The sequence below is a fragment of the Helicoverpa zea genome, chromosome 21 (genome assembly GCF_022581195.2).
Source record: "Helicoverpa zea isolate HzStark_Cry1AcR chromosome 21, ilHelZeax1.1, whole genome shotgun sequence".
NCBI classification, from domain to species: Eukaryota; Metazoa; Arthropoda; class Insecta; order Lepidoptera; family Noctuidae; genus Helicoverpa; species Helicoverpa zea.
In genome coordinates this window covers 10,924,057-10,949,469 of record NC_061472.1, presented here as the reverse complement: position 1 = coordinate 10,949,469, position 25,413 = coordinate 10,924,057, and the positions used below count along the sequence as shown (strand labels likewise).

At 38.1% G+C, this 25,413-nt stretch overlaps 2 protein-coding genes across 2 annotated transcripts; one reads left to right on the top strand and one right to left on the bottom strand.

The window, feature by feature from the left end:
• Nucleotides 1-6,524: 6,524 nt before the first annotated feature.
• Nucleotides 6,525-17,232, top strand: LOC124641064 (dystrophin-like; the record flags this gene model as incomplete). The annotated part of the gene is made up of 17 exons (XM_047179071.1): nt 6,525-6,796; nt 7,752-7,910; nt 8,214-8,350; nt 8,620-8,738; nt 9,114-9,283; nt 9,460-9,541; nt 9,669-9,801; nt 10,076-10,313; nt 10,633-10,744; nt 11,055-11,175; nt 11,596-11,743; nt 12,211-12,351; nt 12,542-12,668; nt 13,132-13,260; nt 13,619-13,742; nt 14,108-14,203; nt 14,949-17,232. Coding segments are annotated over 17 exons (2,424 nt in total), but the record flags the coding sequence as incomplete, so codon positions are not given.
• A 4,726-nt stretch (nt 17,233-21,958) lies between these two features.
• Nucleotides 21,959-24,659, bottom strand: LOC124640955 (cyclin-dependent kinases regulatory subunit-like). Its single transcript, XM_047178939.1, has 2 exons — nt 24,440-24,659; nt 21,959-23,888 (listed from the first exon to the last, which is right to left on the bottom strand). The coding sequence occupies exons 1-2, from the start codon at nt 24,496-24,498 to the stop codon at nt 23,666-23,668; spliced, it is 282 nt and encodes a 93-aa protein (XP_047034895.1). The 5' UTR covers nt 24,499-24,659; the 3' UTR covers nt 21,959-23,665.
• Nucleotides 24,660-25,413: the final 754 nt, after the last annotated feature.

Here is a 25,413-nt window from a genome sequence, read left to right as displayed (position 1 = left end):
TTTAATAACGTCCCACAGAAACTTCTTCTTTGCACACCTTGATAAAAATTAAGCCAATAGCTTTCCTCGATAAATTGACTATCTAAACTAAAATAATATTCGGACATGATCAGTAATTACTGAGGTGATAAGCACGCCAAAGCGAACAAACTAACCATAAAAACACCTGAAACCACCAACCGAACCAACTTTTCAGCTACAGGTGTTTTTAATGCACACCATGTAATACATTCGAAATTTCCCTAATTACGATTTTGATCAATCGCATTATACGGCTAAATTCCTACAAAATCAAGTGCTCAACCACTAACGCCCGCGACTGTACATAATAGTACACAACTTATATGGCTCCCTGCTCGTGTTACTGTTGTAGCACTGATTAAACTAAGATGAGAGTTAAGCATACTTGTGCTATACTAATACAGAAATCTTACCATTTATGGAAGGTAATGTTTAGAGGTTTATGTGTATTAAATGTTATCATGATGAAGCAATTAGGTGCGATTTTTATCTACTTTTGTAGGACAGTTTGTATGAGAGCTAAGCCTATTAATAGGTACATATTATGCTTATGTAGTGCTAAAATTAATGTCGGAAACTCAATTCTACTTATATTATAAATGTGAAAGTGTGTGAGAAAGTATGGATGTATGTTTGTTATTCAATCACGCAAAAACGCCTGGACCGATTTTAATGGGATTTGGTATGTAGATAGGTGATACCCCAGATTAACACATAGGCTACTTTTTATCAACACACCACGCGGGCGAAGCCGCTGGCGGAAGCTAGTAATTAATAATGTACTGGCACCATTAAATTTGTTTCAGTACCCCTAAGCCCTTGATTGACTCGTTTTCATTTAGCCTTTTTTCAGTAGGAATTTATTTAGTTGTCGTTTCAGCCGAAGGATCTGCATTGCTGGATTGCTACTTAATTTTATTTCCTTACGATTGTGCTTCCAAACTCAAGCAATTAAATCAAAGTTCTACATATACTTCCTTAATAAATACATAATTAAAGTCTCAAAGTCATCAATTAACACAACCCCATACAAATCACTTCTAAGCGCAGTTCATTGGCCGACAGCTGATAATGAGCGGCGCACACTGCGCGTGCGCAGACGTGAATCACTGTATGCGGTGACCTTGCTGCTCTATTTAACTGTTTGTTTGTTTGTTTACAACATGCTTCCGGTACTTTTACTGTCTCTGGCTGTCTTGTGTTTTTGGTGGAGTCGCATTTTTGAGATAATATGACGGTTTTAGATAATAGTGATTTCATGTTAGTTAAAATAGAAGTATAAACGTTTCTGTAAAACGACTTTTCCACTCTGAAATTTGAAATTTTTGATACCTTACTCATGCGCACACATTGTTTGGATCAAGTAAATTGATAGATTTATATAGAAAACGCCCAAAGCAATCCAACATTCAAAAATATAAGCGCAACAATGAAAACTGGTTCAAATGTAAATTGAACTGTTTTCCTTAATTGACTTTCAAGATTTATGTTGTTCTAAAATAATTTGAATATCTACAATAACAACTATTCTTGCACCAACAATATGTATGTATATTTTAAGAAATGATTTATTGAATCGAGTATTACACCATTAGCCTTACCTAAGCTCAGATATAATAATGAACAAGACAATCAACATATTTCTACACTACATAAAGCAAGTATTTCTGTAAAGTACTTATTTGTTATTGGAGTAATAAATATAGTATAAGGGTTCATTTTTGATTGATGATTAGGTTGTTCTTCCTTGGGCCTTTAGCAGTCTCTATTTGATTTCAGGAACTAGTTTTGACGTGAAACCATGACGGACAGACCGAGTTTTACTCGCATTTATAATTAAAAGGCAATAAGCCTCCTATCAAATAAATCTTCCGCTCCGAAGTCAGCAATGGACACCTCGTGAATGCGCAGTAGAAGTTTTTTCGTAAATTATATCATTATCACTGTCGTGTATTTACAAATTGCAAAGTTGTTTGACCATAACACTACATTTCTAAATCTGATACACAGTTTAGATTAGAACTAAGACAACTTATCATATCAAACAGAACTAAAATAATGTAAGTCATAGTGAAATGCTTGTGGAACGCATTAGTCCACATCGCAGGGCGCACCCATTGTGTTGTAACTTGTAGCGGGTACATGCGCAGGAGTCGATAGCTTATTGTGATAATGTTGTTTGACTTATGTGGAGCGATTATTATAGAAAATCTCTGAGATTAGGTAGTATTTTCTATTATATGAATATCTATGTTTATCTATGTTTGACTCCTGAGTCGAATACTGCTGTATTCGATAATAGTCAAAAGCTTGTAGAGTCCGAACTTTAAAAGTTTAATAAATTGACGGTTTCGGAGTAAATAAGTTATATAAGCCGTTGCGGAATATTTTGGGGGCATTGTACAATTCAAAGTTTGAAGTTCAAAAAGTATCCGTTTACTGTTTAATTTGTTAACATGATTTTGATTTTGTTAACCCAATGAGATATATAGAAAGATGCTTTACTCTTGAAATGTTTCCCAAAAAACCAAGGAGCAATTCTCAAAAGAAAACACAAGACCCCAGGACACAGCAGTCTCGTAAAATTTTACGCGCCACACTGGGTATTTTTGCGAAAATGTTCAGATAAGAGATGGCATAAAACAAACCATGCTTCATGTGGTATCGCACTTGCGATCTCTAGGAGTCCCCATGGACGCTGAAGTTCGTGGCGAAAATTGTGAACTATCCGTCTTGAATGGAGTTCTAGTTTATTTGGTAATGTAACAATAATTTTAAGGCCCCTCATGAAGGTAGACATTGTGTTTGGGACATATTATCACGGCGAAAGTTTGGGAGTATTTTTGATGAAACTTGGTAGCAATATAACTTAGGTATATATCAGAATACCATATACCTAGGCCGTATATCTCAGCGCGAAAATTTGCTGTAGGTGTCCCCTGAGACACGGCTTAAACCACGGGGAACAACTAGCATTTTCAAAATGTCCCAACAAGGACGGTCAGAGTAAAATTGAAAACTAGAAATTCTATCTTAGCCGCCTATTTCGTCTGACCTAGGTTCTTATCAGGGCCCTAAATACCTACCCTTTCAAACAAGCTATGAAGATAATAACACAATACCCTTTCTTCATAGTCGGGTAAATGCGGGTGGCTATCGCGCCTTGCCATCTCGACCCGGGTATAACGTCAGATACCGATTATCCGGGGGAAATCTCGTAGAATGCACACTATGGACAACTATGTAGTTGAGTTGTGATTTTTTCCGTTTTTTTTCCTCTATATTTGATGGTGGGTAGTTTTTGATAAGGATTTATGATATTGAGGTATTGTATTTTTTCTTGGTAAGTTTCCTTGATGATACTTTTATATTTTTCTGTGGATTGGACGAATGGAGAAAATTTTAGTACAAATGGCTTCCAAGGCTGCTCAAGAAGTCAAGAAGTCTCTAATCTAAATAAAAGTCTAAATATCTCTTCGATACGGTTCTATAGTTTTGCTTCAAACAAGTTGTGTAATTATGTAGGTACAAACAATCATTCTATCGGGTCAATTGTCTGTAGATTGTGCGTAAGTCAGCTAAGTGCTTAAACGATCCTTAACGAGAGACAACACTCGCTTTGTTTTGTTTTTAATTACTTAATTTATCTTCTTCGTTAAGTACACGATCTACAGTTTTTCTGTGGTAAATAATTATGTCAACATCACTCTCTTTAAAAGACCTATTAAAATTCTTCCGAAACGTCAAACTAGTTATACGTTTCCAAGTACCTATTTCTTCCCAAAAGTATATTGAACATTGCACGGATGCAAATCATCAGCTTGTATAATCGTTCAGGTAGGTATTGATGTCAATTTCCCATGCGCTGCTTAATAGCGCCAAGAAGGTCTAGGTTTTTCAAATACCAGAGCAAAAGTACCTAGTAAAAAGACAATTACGAATTATTTCCACCTTAATGAAAAAAAGAAAACTTAGGCCCAACTTCACCAACAACATATTCGTATTTTTTCTCAAAACGGCTGTTTACTTTGAAATTGGAAGGTACACATTCATAGTAACCTGTAGTTTTAAGAAAACTCACTTTTATTTTGTCGGTGAACAAATCAAAACAAAGTTTTGTCGGTAAGCCTTAGTATTTTTTTCCCAGCCCAACATTCCAGTAGGTAACATTAGGAAGCTGCGGTCGTTGGTAACTCTACACCAGTCGCAAGGCTGTAGGAAGGCCACTGTAGCGACCGGTCTCTGGTCTCTTGGAGAAAACATAAAGATACCCTCTTTGTTTATTTAGAAAAAAACTTGTCTTTTATTTTCAGTAGCTAGAGATTAGGGACGGTTTCTTGTTTCATACGATACAGGATATGCTAGAAAATTTTATTCTAATTGATTAAAGAGGTACTGTAATGTACCTCTAGGGTAAAGGCGGGATAGATGCCCCACTTTTGAAATATGCTTATAATTTAATAAATATTGGTTCTACATTAATAACACCTATGAATGTAACTAGTTTAATCCTTTATGTTTATTTGTGATTTGTCTTTTTGGACCTATATACTACACGTTTTGCAGATTTTAGCTTTTTGTAGACCTCAATTTTTGGGGATAGATGCCTACCCCTATGGATAGTTGCCCCACCTTGAAAATACTAGCGAGGATAGATGCCTACGGTGCGGGATAGATGCCCTTCATACTGTTTAAGTATATTATATTAATAATATTTATTTATTTTTTGACTTTAATTTATTTGAAATGAAAAGTATTTTGCAGTTTTTAAAATCTTTTTATATTCATTCATCATCCTCCGTGCCTTTTTCCCAATCATGTTGGGGTCGGCTTCCAGTCTAACCGGATTCAGCTGAGTACCAGTGCTTTACAAGAAGCGACTGCCTATCTGACCTCCTCAACCCAGTTACCCGGGCAACCCGATACCCCTTGGTTAGACTGGTGTCAGACTTACTGGCTTCTGACTACCCGTAACGACTGCCAAGGATGTTTAATGACAGCCGGGACCTAAAGTTTAACGTGTCATCCGAAACACAGTCAATGGTGTCTAAGATATACTTAGAAAGTACATACAAACTTAGAAAAGTTGCATTGGTACTTGCCTGACCTGGGATCGAACCCGCGCCCTCATACTTGAGAGGTTGGTCTTTTACCCACTAGGCCACCACGACTTTTATATTCATTATCAGATTAATTAAAATTAACACAATAATATTCTAAAAGTATTTGTTCAACAAAAGTAATGTATTTTATATTTGAAACACTTATTATAAAATATTAATTATTTAGTTTCAACATGCAAAATCATAAAAATCATTCTTTCTTAAAAACTAAAATAACACAATATACTTAGCATCATAATATTTAACCGGACAGTGCTTTAAGTTTTCTACATCTCGAGCAAAAATTTCTGAAAAGTATAGAGGTTTCATGTAACGAGCACTGACACATTACACATTGAATCCAGTCGGATTTAGACTTTGTTTATTCATAGTTTTCAAAGCATTATATGCAGTTATTTTTATTTGTATCTTTAGGCTCATCCTGCCCATCTCTTTTAGTCTTCTTCACCGGCAAACCTTTAGTTTTCTATTCCTTAACTTTGTTCTTAAGTAAATTGTCTTCATCTTCACTGTTTGAACTGTCAATCATTCGTAATCAATAAAAAGTGTAAATACCTATACATAAACACATGAAAAATATATATTCAAAGCACTTATAATACATTCAGGGTACACGTGGTGTATGGAGGGATAGATGCCCCTAGGGGCACCTATACCGTAAAAAATCAGGGCAACTATCCTTTTTGACAGGGTTAGATGCCCTAGTATTTTTTTAAATAAATAAATACAATAGAGCAACTATTTACATCAAAATGTATACTTCATGAAACAATATACATACGTAATAAAAAAAATTGATGGAATTAATATCTACTTATAAAGTTATACAACAGCAAATACGCACCTTTAAAAATTTTACGCTCGCTGTAAGTTCGCCGCGGAGATGAATTCACACACGAGCGAAACGCGACCTCATCCCTCGATGGCGCGTGGCTAATTTAGGTGCGGGGTGCTTGTGGCTTCTAGTTAAACGGTAGTTTCTTAATCGCGAGCATGGGAAGTTAGGTTTTTTAAAAATGGGGCATCTATCCCACTGCGGCATCTATCCCGCCTTTACCCTATTAAGCAACATCAGGTGTTCTATAACATCGCCGATCATCAAATCAAATGTCAATTTACAAATTAACAAAATGATTGATTGATAAAATTGACGACAGCTAAATTAGGATCGGTGATGTGATGATGTCGACAATTTTGATGCTAACAATAATTACTGAACTCATCACAAATGAGGCTTAACCCGTATGCCGTATCGTAGATATACGCGAGACACAATTGATTTTCTATAGTTTATATTTAGCGACATACAAATACGTTTTTTGAGTTTTGAATTATTTTATGTCTCGAACTGCCATCATACACGAAGATTAACCACCTATATTTCTCTTCCAGCGTGTCCGAACCTTCACCACCTCATTAGACGAGCTCGCAGGCCGGGTACAAGCCGCCGAGGCAGCGCGTTCATCATGGCGCGGGCCGGGTGATGCTCGCGATGCGCGCGCGCAGCTCGACGCCGTCTCCCGCGCCCGCGCACAACTGCCTCCTCTGAGGAGACTGGCTGATGAACTCCATGCGCAAGCTCAGCAGCTGGCGAGAGATAAGATTCAGCTGCCTGATCATTTGTTGGCTAGGCTTGATGATTTGAATACTAGGTAAGAGTTACAAAATACAATCAACATTTTTTAAATTATTTTTATATGAGATCGTTTTTGTAAATCCCACAGAAATATGTAAAGCAATAACATATGTTGTTATATACCTAAATAAAATGTAATGAAGTTAACATCGATACAATAATTGATTATGAAGATGAAGATGCAGAGGAAACTTGTAAGTTCATAATTAGACTGCATTCAGCGAAACAGTATACTAACAGCAAAACTGTAATCAATTAAGACAATACAAATTACATTAATCTGTTAATTACTATCAACATCTAAAACGATCTCAATGACAGAGAGACATAACAGATAAAAATCTATGAACGTGACCACAGCCCATTGAAAAGTTAGATAAGTCACGAGCATTGCCTTTATACGTAAATATTAGTATGTGAGGAATGTTAAACATGGCGACGATCATTGCAAGTCAATTAAAGTGTTTATATTCATTCTGAGAGGTGCCTGTCAACCTACATACTTGATGGACTTTGTACAAGTGACAGGCACCCTGGGTCAGGATTAAAAGGGTTTTTAGGACACAACATCATAATACATATTTAGGAATCCATTGCACTTATGAATAATTTAAAAGATTCTCCTAGCCGATCCCATAGATCGTAAAAATATGCCATCAACTACCATCCTTCCAGATTTTCTGGAAGCTGTTTGTCAATGTTTTAGGTTTTAGGCTCCAATTTTGATACCTTCTTCCATACGTAGAAGTATAGACTCTTACCATAACTTGAACCTTAATTCTTCGACTGCATCAGTGACAGCATTATAACACTTTAAACGCCGAGTGTTCGAGAAACGATAGATTTTCTATGTGTCTGGGACTTAAACAAATCTGCCTCTAAACAGTCTGCAATACCTTATAAAATAGGTCCTTAGTTAGTCCCTTAAAATACAAATCTTTCTCCAACTCATCCACATCATCATTTTCCAGGGTATCAGGTCTGATGTCTGGCGGCGAGGAGCGCGTGCGTCAACTGACCGGAGTCGCGAGGGATGGCGGCGCGGGCGCAGCGCAGGGCTTCCTCGCCGGCTCTGTGGAACAGCCCTGGGAGAGAGCTGTCACGCCTGCCAATGTACCTTATTATATCAAGTGAGTTTTTGACCTATTTAAATAAATTCAGGAGTATGACACGTAATAGAGAAAGGAGTGGAAAGAGATACCGCACGGATTCGTTCTAAGGCTATTTAAAGAATAATCGTAATGTGTTCTAGAACATTATGATTCCCCTTGATATAAAACCTTAAGTCACTCAGCCTGAGAAATCTTATCAAATACGTAACTAGTAGTAAGACATATTTGTTACCCCAACCTTCATTATTTTTAATTAGATTTTTGAACCTCATTCTCTTCCTGATGAATTCACAAATGTAATAAAACCAATTTCCCCTACAGCCATGAGTTGGAGACAACACACTGGGACCACCCGAAGATGATCGAGTTGATGAACTCTCTAGCAGACCTCAACGAGGTGCGCTTCTCCGCGTACCGGACAGCGCTCAAGTTGAGGACGGTGCAGAAGGCGTTGTGCAGTAAGTAACAACTCCAGTGTCCGTATGGTTCCTCGTAAAAGCTTTGATAAAATCAAATGGACTAAGATCTCGTCACATACAGTTGCTTTCACTTCTAGGTCCATGTATTAGACCAATTGTATAAAGTAAATATTATTACATAGACTGAGTTCAGAGCAGCCTAGTTATTTGATGATACTGGATCTTAGCTGATTGATATGGCACTGTCATTATTATGATCTTCAATAATAGGTACTTATTTTACTAACCTGACGTTCTCTTATTTCCAGTGCACATGCTGCAGCTCCCTGCCGCATTAGAAGCATTCGACTCGCACGGGCTGCGCGCGCAGAACGATCGCCTCATTGACATACCTGACATGATCACTGTACTTACTTCCTTGTATGAGGTATGTAATGTTATTTTTATTTAATACTTAAGGAAAATTTTAAGCCCACAGTTTGAAAAACTCTTGAGGGCGTGCTGACCAAAAAAGTCCCCCCATGTCCATTTAGATCGTCTAAGGATCTTGTACAGGGGGAAGGCGATTCTGATGATCCAGAATTCTTCAACATTAGCTTGCATATAATTATTTCACAAAGTTGAAATAACCCATGAGAGCTCAAACCCAAAATAATTTTGAACGTCTTTGCAAAAGGCAGCTCCCAAAAGCTACCCCACACCACTGCGAAGAAGAATCACCACACATCGTCACATCTTTCTTACCGATTTATCTACATACACACATTTGTATACATACATTAAAGGTCCCATCTTCCACCAGGTAATAGCAGCAGAGAACCCAAGCCTAGTAAACGTGCCACTCTGCCTGGACCTGTCGATCAACTGGTTGCTCAACGTGTACGACAGCCAGCGCACCGGACAGATCCGGGTGCTCAGCTTCAAGGTGGGGCTGGTGCTGCTGTGTAAGGGACACCTGGAGGAGAAGTATAGGTAAGAGATGATTTGGCAGTTGATGATACGATAGAAACAGATAACATGGTCTTTTGGAACGCTATAGGTATAGACACTAATAAAAAATCCAAAAAAGACAATGCTTTATAAAACATCTTCTATGTGGTTATGGAAAAAAGTGGACTTGGGGATTAAGACATTATTTATACTTTCAGGTATCTCTTCCGGCTGATCGCAGACCCGTCCTGCAGAGCAGACCAAAGAAAACTCGGACTGTTGCTACACGACTGCATACAGGTAAATTTTACATGATGAGGTACGAACACCTAAAATCCGGATAACAACTGGTTCAGAACCATCTGCAATCGTAAACGTAGGATCCCAAATGCAGGCTCTTACTTAAAAATGATTTTTTTTTGTCCAGGTACCGCGACAACTGGGTGAAGTAGCAGCATTCGGAGGGTCTAACATCGAGCCCTCCGTGCGGAGCTGCTTCGAGCAAGCATCCGCCGCCACCAAGGAGGGCAACAAGGGTGGCACTCTTGATAGGAAAGTTGGTGAGTACAAAATAAACATACAACTATCAAAACACAATGCTACCTGCTTCTAACATAATTATTAAAATTTTAATTTATTTTCAGGAGTTTAGATAGTTTGAGATACTAAACGACTACAAATATTACAACGATTTGATCTTTTTTTGTAAATTCTGAGATCATCAACTCCAAAGCAAAGTCTTAACAAGAAACACCCAAGACAAATACCGTTATGTCAGAAAACAAATATTTTTGCTCACATATAAAAATTCTCTAATCCCAAAAATATCCACAGTGAACCTCCCAGAAAAAGAGAAAGACAAAGAGCCAGAGCCGTCTAAAGACAAGACTTTAGAACGGGACGCAGATGGGCAGCTGCAGTTCATAGAAGCCTGCCACTTTCTGCAGTGGCTGCAGAAGGAGCCGCAGTCCATGGTGTGGCTACCGGTGCTGCACCGGCTGGCGGCTGCGGAGACGGCCAAGCATCAGGCCAAGTGCAATATCTGTAAGGAGTACCCGATTGTTGGGTTCAGGTGAGTCGAAGAGTTTCGAGTTTTTTATTATTTTAATACGCAAAAACGTACTTGGATGGTATAAAAATGTGGTTGTATAAAAAAGAAGAGCAAAAATCAAAATTTAAAAGAGATCCAGTGAGTTTTTCGGGAAAATTGGTGGGAGACGCCATTAAAATTCTTTACAAGTTTAAGATTTGATGTGTATCAGGACTTTCTTTAGTCTCTAATTTATCAAAATACTAAGTTTGATGATGATTGCAAGTATTCTGATCGAAACGATCACTATACATATAACTGCCACTTTATCACAATTTAACAAATCAATTGTCTCTTCCAGATACCGTTGTCTGAAATGCTTCAACTTCGACATGTGCCAGAAATGTTTCTTCAACGGCCGAAAAGCTAAGAACCACAAGCTGACGCATCCCATGCAAGAATACTGTACTGCTGTAAGTTATTTTTACTACCTTCATTATCGAATTGGGGCAAAAAATTTTCAAGTGGCGACTCTACACATGACAGGGCGGTCAGGCCTGATACTAGATGGACGGACGTACTGGCCAAAGACACCGGGAAACAATGTGCATGGGTTACTGAAAACCGGGAACAGTCGTGAATCTTGGGCGAGGCTTATGTCCAGCAATTGGCGTCTTTCTTTGGAAACGATGACCTTGATTACTGGTTAACCAGATTACTGAAACTTGCTGTTTTTTACTGCCTTTTTTATCGATTCTAACAATGTAATATTTCCTTTGACAGACAACATCGGGAGAAGACGTGCGTGACTTCACCCGGGCTCTGCGCAACAAGTTCAAGTCTGCTCGCTACTTCAAGAAGCATCCCCGAGTCGGCTACCTGCCAGTACAGACTGTGCTCGAAGGTATGACAATCAGCAGTATTTATAGAAATTTTTAAGGTCAGACTTTTACCGCTACTACTGCAGAATTCAATAGGTAACCTATTTATCTATTGAATTGCTTACCAGTGATAGAATTTTGATCCAAGCCCTATAAGTAATGGCAAATTATATGCAGTAGAGGTAGCAAGTAATTCCACAAATATATAGGTTATTGAAATCTGTTTTGAGATTTCTCTGTGGTCTTTAAAAAGTCTTATGTGTCTGTAGTCCTAGCATACCTTTTTTGGTGTGGAATCATCAAAATTACCCCGTCTACTGTATTTGCAGCTTGAAGGAGTGTCAGACTCTTTACTGATTAAAACCCACGTCCTTTTAAGACTTTTACTTCATAGGAACGGCATATCACGAACCATGAATATAAGTACTGTTTTCGTCGGCCAGGTGACGCGCTGGAGTCGCCGGCGCCGTCGCCGCAGCACTCGGGCGGCGGCGCGCTGGGCGGCGCCGACATGCACTCGCGCCTCGAGCTCTACGCCACGCGCCTCGCGCAGGTCGAGCTCGGCGCCAAGCCCGGGGACACGCCTGACAGGTATACTACACTCATTTTTAAAAGTAACTAATAAAAAGAATCTAAGGATACAATAAGTGCCTGGCCTGTCAATGAAATGATTTTGATGTGTCATTGCGCTGTTGATGTGAACCCTCTGCATGATCATTTTATAACTCACAGTTATGGATTACCATAGCGGGCGCCTTTATTTGCCACCAATATTCTCCCTCATGTACTCCCTCGTAAACTCGCATATGTACTAGGTACTCCTATCTACTCTCTTATGTACTACCCCTATGTACTCTCTTATGTACTACCCCTATGTACTCTCTTATTTACTACCCCTATCTACTCTCTTATGTGCTACCCCTATCTCCACTCTTATTTATCTATTCACTAAGGTACTACCTCTTAAGAACCTTCAATGTCCTCCATTATTTACCTCGCCTATTTACTCTTTCATATACTGACCCAAGAGTTTGATTAACAAGTCCTCCTTCTCACAGCGATGAAGAACATCAGCTGATCGCTCAGTACTGCGCGTCGCTGAACGGCGGCGCCGAGGCAGACGACGCGCCGCGCTCGCCCGTGCAGGTCGTCTCCATCATACACCGCGAGCAGAGACACGAGCTCGAGGCTATGATCAGGTAAACTGACAAAAGCAAGAAAATATTGTTCAACATATCTATGTAGACACTTCACTAAGTACGAAAGATTATGTAGTGGTTTCGAGGTGAACTAAACACGGCCCTCAACGACGCCGGTCGCTGAACAGTGTATTTTATGTATTAAGAACTCTTCAGTAAGAACTCTTATAAAAGAATTGTTAACTTCCAGGGAGTTGGAGGAAGAAAATGCCAGTCTGCAAGCTGAGTATGAACGTCTGAAGGCTAAGCAGACTCCAGGATCGACTCCTGAAGAACAGCATGGAGTCAATGATAACAGAAACGCGCCTGTTGACCAGGTAAATGAGAAACAAAAGCAACATATAAATGTAACGATGAAATATACTGACGATCGTAACGTTCAAGGTAATCCCGAAATTGATGTTGAAGTTAAAAATCGCTGCGCCGGAAACAGACGTGCCTCTTGAATTTTGAAAGAAGACTACAGCGGTTAAAGTAACGTTCTCGTTAGTAGCAAATGTAGTCCTGTGGTGTATTTTAACAAACACGAAAAGCAAGACAATTTGCTTTTGCACCAAAAACAATGTCAATAACGGCAATTGTCCTTGCAATAATGCCAATAGACCAACCAGCTTCATTGAAGCTTACCATTCCATACCAACACATTATAATAATAGTTTAAAATACCACTTATAAAATTTGATCTAAGCCAGAACTACACAGCTAATGAACCTCCCAAACAGCTAAAAACTGACAAACATACAGCAGAAATAGTTGATGCTAATAATGATTTGTTTGTAGGACATGATGGCTGAAGCCCGCCTGCTGAGGCAGCACAAGGGCCGGCTGGAGGCGCGGATGCAGATCCTCGAGGAGCATAACCGACAGCTCGAGGCACAGTTGCAGAGACTAAGGAGGTTGCTCGATGAGGTAAGTTCATTTTATATTTAATACTAGCTGATCTCGCAATTTTCGTATCGTCTTAACCTTCCCTGGACCTCGACAAACCAAACAAGCCAAATCAGTCCAGCCATTCTCGAGTTTTAGTCAGACTAACGAACAGCAATTCATTTTTATACATACGATTTGATTGATATGGTATCGCAGGAAATAAAAAAGTCTATGTTTTTGAAACAATCTTCAGAGTTGCCTTAACAAATATTCTCAAAATATTTGCAATACTTAGTTAAAATGTACAGATCTGTCCAAAACACACAACATATAGTCTCCCGTTTTTTTTTAAATAACAGAAGTAAACTTAATTATATATTTTTTTCTTATATTATAGCCTGCCCAAGGCTCCCCGCCAGCTCGCACCGGCACTCTGCAGACTCGCTCTGTGACTGCTTCGCAACTCGCTACCGACTCGCCGGCTAAAATGCATAATGGACTGTACCATGAGTCACAAACTAGTAAGTATTTATACTTCTAATTAAATTCTGGAGTTAATGAAACCCCTTGTCACAAAGTGTGTCCCTTATTTTGAATCCTAGAATGTCCAATAAAATGAAAACCTTTTAATTAAGAATGATGTTAAGTTTCACGATATGCTTTCGACACCCTTGCGATAGCAAACGTTGGCGACAGCTCAGCACACAGCAGTAGCTAAAGGAAGGTCTCTCCCAAGGAAGCATATTGTGCCCAACGTTCCAATTCCAAAGTGTTAAAACATCTTCACTGGTAAATAACTGCCGGGCATGAGATAGGGGTACCCCAAGGAACTGTCCTGTGTCCTACATTGTGTAGCCATGGTCCTTATACCTGAGTGTGTGTAAAGACGGCGGGGGCGCGGGCGGCGCGGGCGCGCGGTGGGAGCGCGAGGAGCGGCCGCCGCCGCCGCCGCACGCCGTGCACTCGCTCATGCACTGCGCAGGTCAGGAATATACCACTCCCGAGTTGCACATAACGTAGCTGAGATGCTGTTGTTGTGTTAGGTTTTCGCTATCATTTTAGATGGTAATAAATCAACTTTCAAAAAGATTCACGTCGCATATTTTTCGAACTGTTTTGTTCTTTTTATGACCGTAGATGTAATGGACTGAACATGGACACTGCAGTCTGTTTAAAATGTCAGTTATAAAAGATTTGCGATCTAAATGTTTCCACTGGAAAGTTGATTTATTTGCTTGTTTGTTCGTCACTATTTAGAAGTCACTGGCTGCAGTCATCGCATTTATTTAGAAATTGACCATCACAGGACTTAGTCCTTGCACAAGAGATGCTTTACTAGTTTGAGGCTTCGTTTCAAAGTTTTATTTAACAGGTATTTTATTTCATGTAGTTTTCAGTTGTTTTCGTTTTGTAAGTCGATATGATTTTGTTTGGTTTCGTCGTTGTTTGTAGATTTTTGCATGGTTTTGAGTGGTGCATGATTAATGTCATCGTTTTAGGAATTAATATCAAATATTCACAAAGTATTTTTTCTGTTTTCTGCTGCTAATCTAACAGGACGTATACCTTGAGGTAATAATAATGTTTTCTAATTCTTAACTTTCAGCTTTAAATTATAATGATACATGTCAAAGGAGAAATTAAAACCGTCAGCAAAAAAATCTAACTACTTACAACGTAACCTGGTAATAAAATGTGAGATTTGAAATATATTTTTGAACTTCCAGATGACCTTGGCCGCGCTGTCGAAGAACTAGTATCAGTAATGACGGAGGACAATCAGAACCAGACATCGAACTCTCCTCCGCAGTACACCAACGGGAAGCCTCCCTCCAAAGAGTAGCTCACATCGAGACACAACGCGAATGGTGCTGCCAAAGCCTGCCCTAACCTTCGAACTAGCAACACTGTCGAGTCAAACCAAAGAGAACGCTTTAAAATCCCTTTAAATTCTATCCTTGCTACATCGAAGTAATATAATACATTGTACAGTTTTATCTACTACTAATTTTCGACTCATCACTAACAATACCTGCACATGCTGTTTCTACCTTATTATACATAAGCTCTAACATTCCACACATCTCTAATCGAGTGGGCTTCGGGGGAAAGATACTAAAGAGTAGAAGCCTGTGAGGACCCGGCTATATAGAACTAACGAAGATTACGTCTAGATTTAGTTCCCTGTAGCGTCGTTTTCGAGACGATAGTCGTATGCAACGCTTATTGTATTAATAAGGGCATGCCATTGTTGCAGTACGTATCGTGATTGAGTCGCTTTGATTTCTACCATTTATTAGATTTCTTGTAAGCAACCCTGACAGCATTTCTACTATTTTTGTTTTTCCCCTCAGTAACCCCGACAGTGTTGCTAGAACGAAACGATTCAACGAAAAAGACACTGTAACGAGCATTTATACATATATATTTAACAAAAAAATGTACCAAATTTGTGGATACTTGATATTTTAATCGTTTAAGTACATATCTTGTTAGTACAATCTCCATTATATATCATATCACTTCTTGTATACTTCCATATCATTTTGCTGTGTAAAATACAGGCGTATGTATTATATCACGTAAAACGAAACTGAGGCGACATGGTCACCGACTACTCGGTGGTCTATATTGTTTACAAGACAGCTCGATTGGTTTGACCACATTTTTACCATATAAACGAAAATAATATTCTACTGAAACCATATCCATCTTTTTCTATAATTATACAAGTTACAAACAGAATTTTATAATATTGCTACAATAGTAGAATCTTTGAAATGTGGTCACACTGAACGCTTAAAGCTGAAAGCTTTAATAGGATCACAATTAGCTTTAAAACCACAACTGTGACATATTTTGATAAATAAAATGCAACACGATGTATGCAAACCTCCCGTTTTTACCGCGCAACCACTGAAAGGGCCTAAGTTTTAGTGGAAATGTATTGTTAAATAGATTGACCTCTCCGATTTTCAAAAAAATGTATGTCATATGTCTAGTATGGCCGTAGTTAAAGTGGATTCGTTAACAATTTTGCGAGTAGTATTTAGATGTAGCCAAAATGATAACGAGCATGTTATTTATATGCATGTTTGTGTAAGTTAAACATTTATCGAGTTATCAAAAATGTATCGTTAGATGATGGAAAAATAATAATCGAAGTGCTTCTATGCAGTGTAGTGGCAGTTTCCTTTCCTTCACTGTTAGGTCTGGGTGAGCCGCGGCCATTTGTCTACGATCAGTAAACGCAACGAACGGATGAACCTATAACCTTCCTTCGCTTTGACGACACTTTGTGCGGTTAATGAATCGTTAGAAATAGTCGCGGTGCGCACTAGACAGTACTGTCGGACTGTAGGGACTCTTCTTAGGAACTAAAAACATGTATCCAAAACTTTTTCACTATTACAAAAGGCAAGATGACACGTTTTTCGATTAGGCTAATTTGGGATGCGACGATTTTTATGTCGCATGCCGATGTATCTCGATATGTACCGTGTGTCTATAGTAAGATGCTGCCTACCTTTTTAGATAAGGATATATTGGAGAGACTTTTATACGATCGTTAAATAATCCTGTTGAAGCTAACTTTAAATTAAGAACTTCGGATCTAACCATATCATGGTTTATTTTATTTTTCCGTCGCAACCGGTGCGCAGAAATTTTGAATCCCCGGCACTTTAACGCTGGCAACATTCAGAAATTTCGGCACACCCGCGACTGTTACTTAAATTCTTATTAATTTCGCTAATATAGTATATAAGAAAAAGCACAATCTTTATTATAATTTTTAACGAAAATAGAAAATAAAATTTTACACTAATATATTGTTAATAATATTATTTTGTTTATTGTGTAGTACGGTAGCTTTCTGTTTACGAAATTTAATTATTATTTTAATATTGGCAACTATAATATGAAATTGTACTACTTCCGCATTTATTTGTATATTTTACTGTGTTTATAATGTTTTTAGAAGTTAAACACAAATAAACATTCAACATAGTATACTGTGGTTTCTTTTCATACCTAGCGGCGATAACGCTAGATAGCGTGTTAGTATTAAATCTGGGGCCCGATTCTCCTAATTTTACTTGATGATGATGATGATGTCCTCCTAGCCGGTTATCGGCTACGGCAGCTGTTCTCATGTAAGGAGATTAGCCTACTACGCAGGACATAATTATTATAGTGCACGAGCATTTGCGCAGACACAGGTGCACTCACTATTCCTTAACTCTCATAGCCCGATGGGACGGTACCTAATCTGACACGACCGGAGAGAGATCAGGCGTAGGACCGACATTTACGTGCTCTCCGATGCACGGGTGTATCAATCACCAGCTTCCAGGCTCCGGGCTGCTTTGTGTAATTTTACTTAAGCAGCATACGATTCACATTCGACTGCGATCCAATCACGACACGATTACAATTGAAGCGTATGTGGCACTCCGCTATGTTTTCTTTGAAATAAACGTTTTTATCCCTTTCTGTCATTCAATAATGAATCATTTCAAACATTTTATTCAATAGTTTTACAAATGATCTTATGATAGGGAAATATTAAAACTAAGTATCAAAATATTCCGCATCGCTGTCAGCTGGGATCGTGCCCAAAAGGCTGGCTGCATTGCCACGCTGGATGGCAATGCATATCCTTTGACCGAAGTATAGGCCAGCCCTTTGGTCACGAGTGGACTCCACTAATCGCTTACTGATTTCTCGAAAGAGTCTGTGGGCACTTGGGCCCCATGGTCCCAAGGTTTCAACCCCAAACGGCTCAAAAATGCAATTGCCGGTGAGCCGTTTGAGGTTTTCCGCGGCTGCAGCAGCTGCACCGACACAGCTCGCCGTACTGGGAAGGTGGGAAGGTGCAAGGGTGTCGACGCAGGTTGCGTCCCACACCAACGACCTTCCCATCTTCCAAGGCATTATAGACATCCCGTCTGGTCTCTTGCCATCGTCGCGTGCCAAGCCTCTGGGTTCTAAAATGGCTGGCACTCCGGCGGTGACAAGAGCACGACGGATAATGTCATTTATGCTGGCGTGTCGTGCCTATGAATATGAATCATTTTGTATGCAAATTATTTACGATTGCAATATGATCCAGGGGGTAGGTCACAAGGTCATGACCCCCCCCCTGGGCCAGGTTCAGGACCTAAGAGGACTAATAATTGAAATGGTTAAACACGATGTTATTCCGAGTGAATAAGTAGAGTAGTTTTGCTGAAGAATTCGTGCTCGCAACGCTCGCTCTCTATTCTTTATTTACTCTTTATCCGTATCTAAAAGGAGGAAACGGGACCCTGTTACTAAGAATCCGCTGTCCGGGTTGTCTACATTACATGCTGTATCTCATGCAGGGCCGTCTTAACCTATGGTGCAGGGTGTGCGAATAACCCGGGCGCCTCGATATCAGGTTCGCCGCGGGACGCCCCACCACCAGGAAATTTCGAAGAAATTACACCCGTTCGATAAGGAAGTTCCACGTTGTATCAATGATACTGACAAAAAAGCCGCCTTCGCTTTGTTGGATTGATCATTTTGATTATGTTTAACTTTTAACATCCTCCAACTAAGTGAAAAAATTCTAGCTCTCTACGCTCGCGAGTAAATGACTATGTCTGTGCTGTATTTCTGATTGTTTATTATTTTTATTGACGCACCGAATCAACGAACACAAATGGCACTCGCTCTAATCACGGTTCCTTTTTATTTGTACGTAATTTCCAGTCTGATTTGTGAGTCTTCAAACAAATAATCTAAAAAAGTTCGCGCTCGCAGCGCTCGCGGCTACTTGTTGCTTTACAATGTACTTAATCAGGTGCTTTTGTGTCGTAGGCTCAAAAAATTTCGCAACATGAAGTTATCAAGGCAGGATACATATAATTACCTTGCCTTGATAACTTCATAAGTCAAATATAGCAAAAAAAATATATTAATGGAGTCCTCAAAAACAAAACAGTTTGCGCTTCCGACTGCTTGTTACTTTACAGCGGTTTTTAAAACATATAAACTTTTTGTGTCCCAAAATTAAAAAAAAAAAATCTTTTTTACAATTACGTTGTCCTGTCTCGAATTTCATAACTTAAATCTGGCCAACAGTTTGAGCCTTTCGGATGGCACGTTAAACTGTAGGTCCCGGCTGTCATTGAACATCCTTGGCAGTCGTTACGGGTAGTCAGAAGCCAGTAAGTCTGACACCAGTCTAACCAAGGGGTATCGGGTTGCCCGGGTAACTGGGTTGAGGAGGTCAGATAGGCAGTCGCTTCTTGTAAAGCACTGGTACTCAGCTGAATCCGGTTAGACTGGAAGCCGACCCCAACATGATTGGGAAAAGGCTCGGAGGAGGAGGAGTTTGAGCCTACAATGATTTGGAAACATTTTAACGGACCAAAAAAGTGACTTTCGTTCGAACGTTCTTATTTATATTCCTTGTAAAGTACTTCGATCAATATGTACTACTCAAAATCTTTCAATAGATGCATAGGTGGCGCTTGGGTGATGATTGCACCCAGGCGCTACATGAACTAGAGACGGCCCTTATCTCATGAACCCTTACCAATAGTAAGACAATTGAAGTTTTCACAGAAAATGTTTTACTGTTGCTGCAATAAAAAACGTACGCGCCCTTTTCTGCGTACACAATATTTTTCAAACGTTAAGTCTTCAACCTGAAAAAAATCTCGCGCTTGCTATGATCGCGCTTTCTTGTATTTGTGCTGTATATTTGTTATACAGCAAGAAAGCGTTTTCATCTACTTTTAGTCCTCGAACTGAATAAAAATTTTCGCTTCGCTCGCGCTTTTTTCAATTTCGCATCTGTGATTATGTCCAAGAAATCGCGTTCGCTCAGCTCGGACCATTTTCTAGATAAAAACACTTTTTTAACCTTAGTCCTCGACCTGAACACAAAATTTTCGCGCTCGCTTCGCTCACGCTTTTTTGTTTGGCACCTGTGTGTAGTATATAAATATGTACGAGAAATTGCGCTCACTCTGCTCGGGCCATTTTCTACATGAAAACACTTTTCTTAACATTCGTAAAAATTTCGAGCTCGCTCCGTACGTATTTATTGTATTTATACTACTACTTTTAATATTAAAAGAAGTATACGCTACAATATAATATTTTTTGTGACTTGACCACGACTGGGTGACCCCCCCCCCTGGCGCCGAAGCTGGATCCGCCCTTGACCGCTTGTCCATACTGTAGTTGGCTATTTCTAAAAAATAAGCGAATTCAAGTACTATGTATAATATTTTAGAAATAAGCATGTTGTTATATGCTAAGCATTATTTACCGGCCCTTAGCTCTTTCCAAATTAAAAAAGTTCTGAAAAACACTGTAAAAGTAGTAAAAAGGACTCTTTGATCGAGCAACTTATGACGGTTTTGGTTTGGCCCATTGCAAATTTAATAGAAAAAAACTGGTAATCGGCCAGAAAACACAATGGCGATACATGAAACATTGATCAATTTTACACAGATTTTTATGAAGCGTGGAAGAAAATTCCCGTAGCGACTTAAAACAAAACTGACCGCTTGCACGTTTAGGGATGTCGTGCTGTCATTGAGGTAAAAGGAAATAAACCAAATATTAGTATGCTTTGTTATAGTGTAGGGAATGTTGTTATAGAAAAGTACCATCAATAATATTAATAATTTGCATTTCTTCCTCTGAGCAAATAGTGTCTTTAATTATATGGCCAGGCCACGTTGGGCTATTCCCGCTCGGTAACACCCTTTCATCAACACTGTTGACGATCGGGAAAAAAAAGTTTCATTCGTTCACAGTGTTGACGAACGCTACTTATTATTTTAGTGTAAAATGGTTATTATGCACATGATAAGGCCACTTTTATTTTCTAGTTAATTGTGTTTTAAAAGATCTAACATAATCCATAAAAAACATTTTAAAAATAAAAACCAGCATTCATGGACACTGCGAACGAACGAAACTTTTTTTTCCCGATCGTCAACAGTGTTGACGAAAGGGTGTTACCGAGCGGGAATAACCCGCCACGTTATGGTTCATACTGCTCGAGATTCGGATAAAGCGAAAAAAAAAACTTGTCGCGGAGCATCACTGAAGATAGTCTTTAGTTTTAATATTTCCCAATGCCCTCTTAAATATTTTAAAATAGAAAATAAAGTTCCAATAGCAATCAGAAAAAAGAAATACAGATAAAATGTGGCTTCAATTAAAGATTCCAACAGTGTCTTTAATTAGTTGACCACGACATATCCTATAAATATTATCGGGACTGCCTCGTTGGTCTAGTGGTCGCAAGCGCGGCTGCTGTTCTCGAGGTCTCGGGTTCGATTCCCGGGTCGGGCCGAAACCGCTTTGTGGGTTTTCTTGAACTTTCACAAAGCAGCCCGTAGTCTGGAAGTTGGTGATTGATTCACCCGTGCATCAGAGCCTGCGCCTGATCTCTTTCCGGTCGTGTCAGATTGCCGTCCCATCGGGTTATGAGAGTGAAGGAATAGGGAGCGCACCTGTGTCTGCGCAAATGCTCGTGCACTATAATATGTCCTGCGCAGCTGGCTGATCTCCTTAAATGAGAACAGCCGCCGTGGCCGAAATCGGCCGTGGACGCCATTATTATTATTATCGGGTGTGTCGTACCTATTTAAACCATAAAGTATATGTGATAGGATTTAATGTGATTGGGTACGACACACCCGATATACAGAAATAACTATTCTGGAAACTGTAAAAAAATCCGAAAGCGTGTACAAAACTTTATTCAAGTAGTTAACAACCATTATAATTAAAGAAAAACTTAATACACTAACTTATATAAGTCAATTGAATTTGCACCATTAATATAGCTATTAATAACATACAGAAATATTATCATTTTATTTTAAAATAATTTGTTACAAAGCAAGGCATCTCATCTTGTGGTTATTATCAGAATTTTTTATAAAAAAACAGCAAAGGACTATTTTAACTTAGTCTGATGAACATATTGAAATATAAACCAATGAATTATGTTACTGCCAAAATAATTTCTTTTTTTAATAAGTTGATCTTATAATTTTGTCTGCAATTTTTCTATGAGCCTCAAAAAAACTTAATTTTGACAGTTATTACAGGTATGACCTATCTCTAAAAAATATAACCGTTTTTTTAGAACATGCATAAATTCATAAGCCACAATTCTTTAAGCTAAATATATTCATTAAATGTTTTAAGCAATTAGCTTAAAGGCACATTTATTTAATTTTACATAAATAATTCTTCAGTCAGGAATAGGAACAGCCTATATATTAATAATTTTATTTATGTATCACCCATCATGAAAATAAATTATACACCCATATACCATATTCACATCTATATGGAGTATTGATTTTCTTACATATTAGAGCCGATTTTTAAGCACTGGTACTCAGCTACATCTGGTTAGACTGGAAGCCGACCCCAACATAATTGGGAAAAAGGCTCGTATAATAGGGCCGATTTTTCAATCGCCAGTTTTCTTTTATCTGAGTAATAAATATAGAGGTTAGACATGTTTCACATGACACAAAAGCTGCCAAAACGTCAATGTATTCTTCAGCTAAAAGTGGTATGGAATTTGAAAAATCGCCCAAATACCAGTAATATCTAATCACAAACAAAAAATACAGGTAGATGTCATATTTTAATATTATGATGAAGTAGTTATCTTCTATATATTGAAGACAATTTTGGAAACTGAAAGTGTATTTAATTTTTTAATTACTCTTAAAAAATGCATTTACTCTTTACCTTTGCCATTGAATATAATATCAAAATTCATATTATCACATTAACCTTGATTTTTCAAGTATGCAGTGTGCTAATTAGCCAATAGATAAACATAAGTTGATAAAAAATTACCTGTAAGCAGGTAAATTTCTAGGTTGATAGTTAAGTTATATATCAGGTATAATCTAGGTCACTGGTTTTATTACAATGTGCTATCATAAAATTAGGGTACTTTACAGTAACTATCATAGTTTTACCGAGATATTAATTTCTATAAACCAAAACCAAATACCTAAACATATAAATAAACAAATGTAGTATTTGGAAAATTATTTGGGTGTAGACTAAATAATTATTTGATTAGTCTTTTATATAATATTGAAAACAATATAGTTTATATCATATGAATTGCAGAAAGGCTACCTATATTAATTTATTTAAATATCATAACATACATCTGTATAGTTTCTTAGTGTTAGTTGATGACAGAACATAAGGTTTTGCATATTTCCAGCATGGTCATTTAGTAAAAACTTGATCTACTCACACAGAGGTAAAAAAAGTGTTGTTTACAAGTACCATAGGTACTATGGGTATTTGTAAATATTTATTACAATAGTATTATAATTCTGATGATACAAGATCAAGCCTTTGTTCTATCATCAACAACACAATTTAAAATTACCTAGTAGCCATACTTTCATACTTTGACGGTAGAAGTAGTATTACTATCAAGCCCATTCACGGGGGCCGGGATGTTGGTCCTAGGTCGCCTGAACAGCAAGACATGGGGCTCAGGGTTGTGCACCATGAAGTGAAGCCAGCCGGGACTCTGCTGGACACCGAGGTTACGCCATTCCGTCTCCGTCATCAAATGGGATTTGGGTACCTGACGGGCGATGTCGGGTGGCAGGATGACATGCCTGGAATTAAATAAGCACAAACTTTTTTAAGATGTATACAAAATTTATGAAATAAATTATGACTACTACTGATGAAGAGTATCAAGTGAGTAATCATCATACAATCTAAACTATTCTAGACTGTTCCCCAGAATAGTAGGTGAGTAAATGTCATTAGGAGGATGTGGAGATAGTGAAATATTGCTGTGACATCTGGGAATACCTATTTCAAATTTTTGACTCTAAATTACGACTGAATGGCTAAAATTCCTGCATAGTAGAAAGGAGTTGTACCTAAATTGTTTTTAGGTAAAAGTGAAATACTTCTGAAAGAATATTTAAGCACTTGGTCAGTGGGTCGTCTTAGGGGCGGAGGACTATGATAGCACCTCAAGGAATTCCTAGTAACTGCGTAAAATTACTGACGAAAGCCGTTGCCATATTGTGCAAAAAAACACTCCAGTATTAGAGTAAAACTGATATACACAGTTAAGACCAATCTTACAGCATAATTAGACCGTAAGACGTGGAATTGTAACAGTAAAACATTAGAAAACTTGCGAAAAACTCACCTGTACTCATAGACGTCATCATTATACCTTTCAGAGTACTGAATTTGATCCACAGGCATGTTGCAAGCTTCTTTCTCAGCGCAGTGTACTCAGAAAAAGAGAATGTACAAATTTGTCGAATTAGAATGAAGATAACAATTATTTTTCACTAGTTTCGTAATATTTATGCACCAAATCTTCTGCCTTTTTGCCGCAGAATTTCTGAAAACGAAAATTTTATTTGACACTGACATTTACTGTGCTGCGTTCAGAATCTGAGTTTAGAATTATTCAGATATTTTATGATAGTAGTCATCCTGTAAATTGTAATCATTTAGCAGTAGCTATTTACTCAGTTTACTCAAAATTCATCCCCGTATTATTTGTTGTGAAATATATAAAAGTTGAGAATTGTATTTTTTTATTTTACGTGGGGTGGTAATTTTCTCATCTAGGCATATAAAAATTATCCGCAATTTGAACGCACGTTCGGGCGGGAATGACAATTGACAGAAATGTTTCGTTATAGGCAAAAAGTTCAACGTTATTGAAACTTTTTTTTTTACTTGTAATTTTCGGGGACAAGATTATTTAATATCACTATCAACTTGTGAAAGAAATCCTTTCAAAGTAACGAAATAAGAACTGTAACTGTTAAGACAGAAAATTCTTGAATTTCATCTTAATCTTTCTTACCTATTTACGTTAATTATAGCTATTTATAATTCTCCACTAGTTAAACCCTTATAAATGGCTGGACAGATTTTGTTGAAAGAAAATTGTTTGAATATCTTGCTCATATAAAGGAAAGGTTTATTTTTAACCGACTTCCAAAAAGGAGGAGGTTCTCATTGATATGAAGCATATGAAGGAGAATGATCTTTGAAGGAGATTGGAATTCAAAATTATTTTTCGTTATGATCGGACTGGTTATTAAGGTTGCGCTGATTGGACTGTTAGTGAACATGTATATTATTTTACAATAACAAACCAAA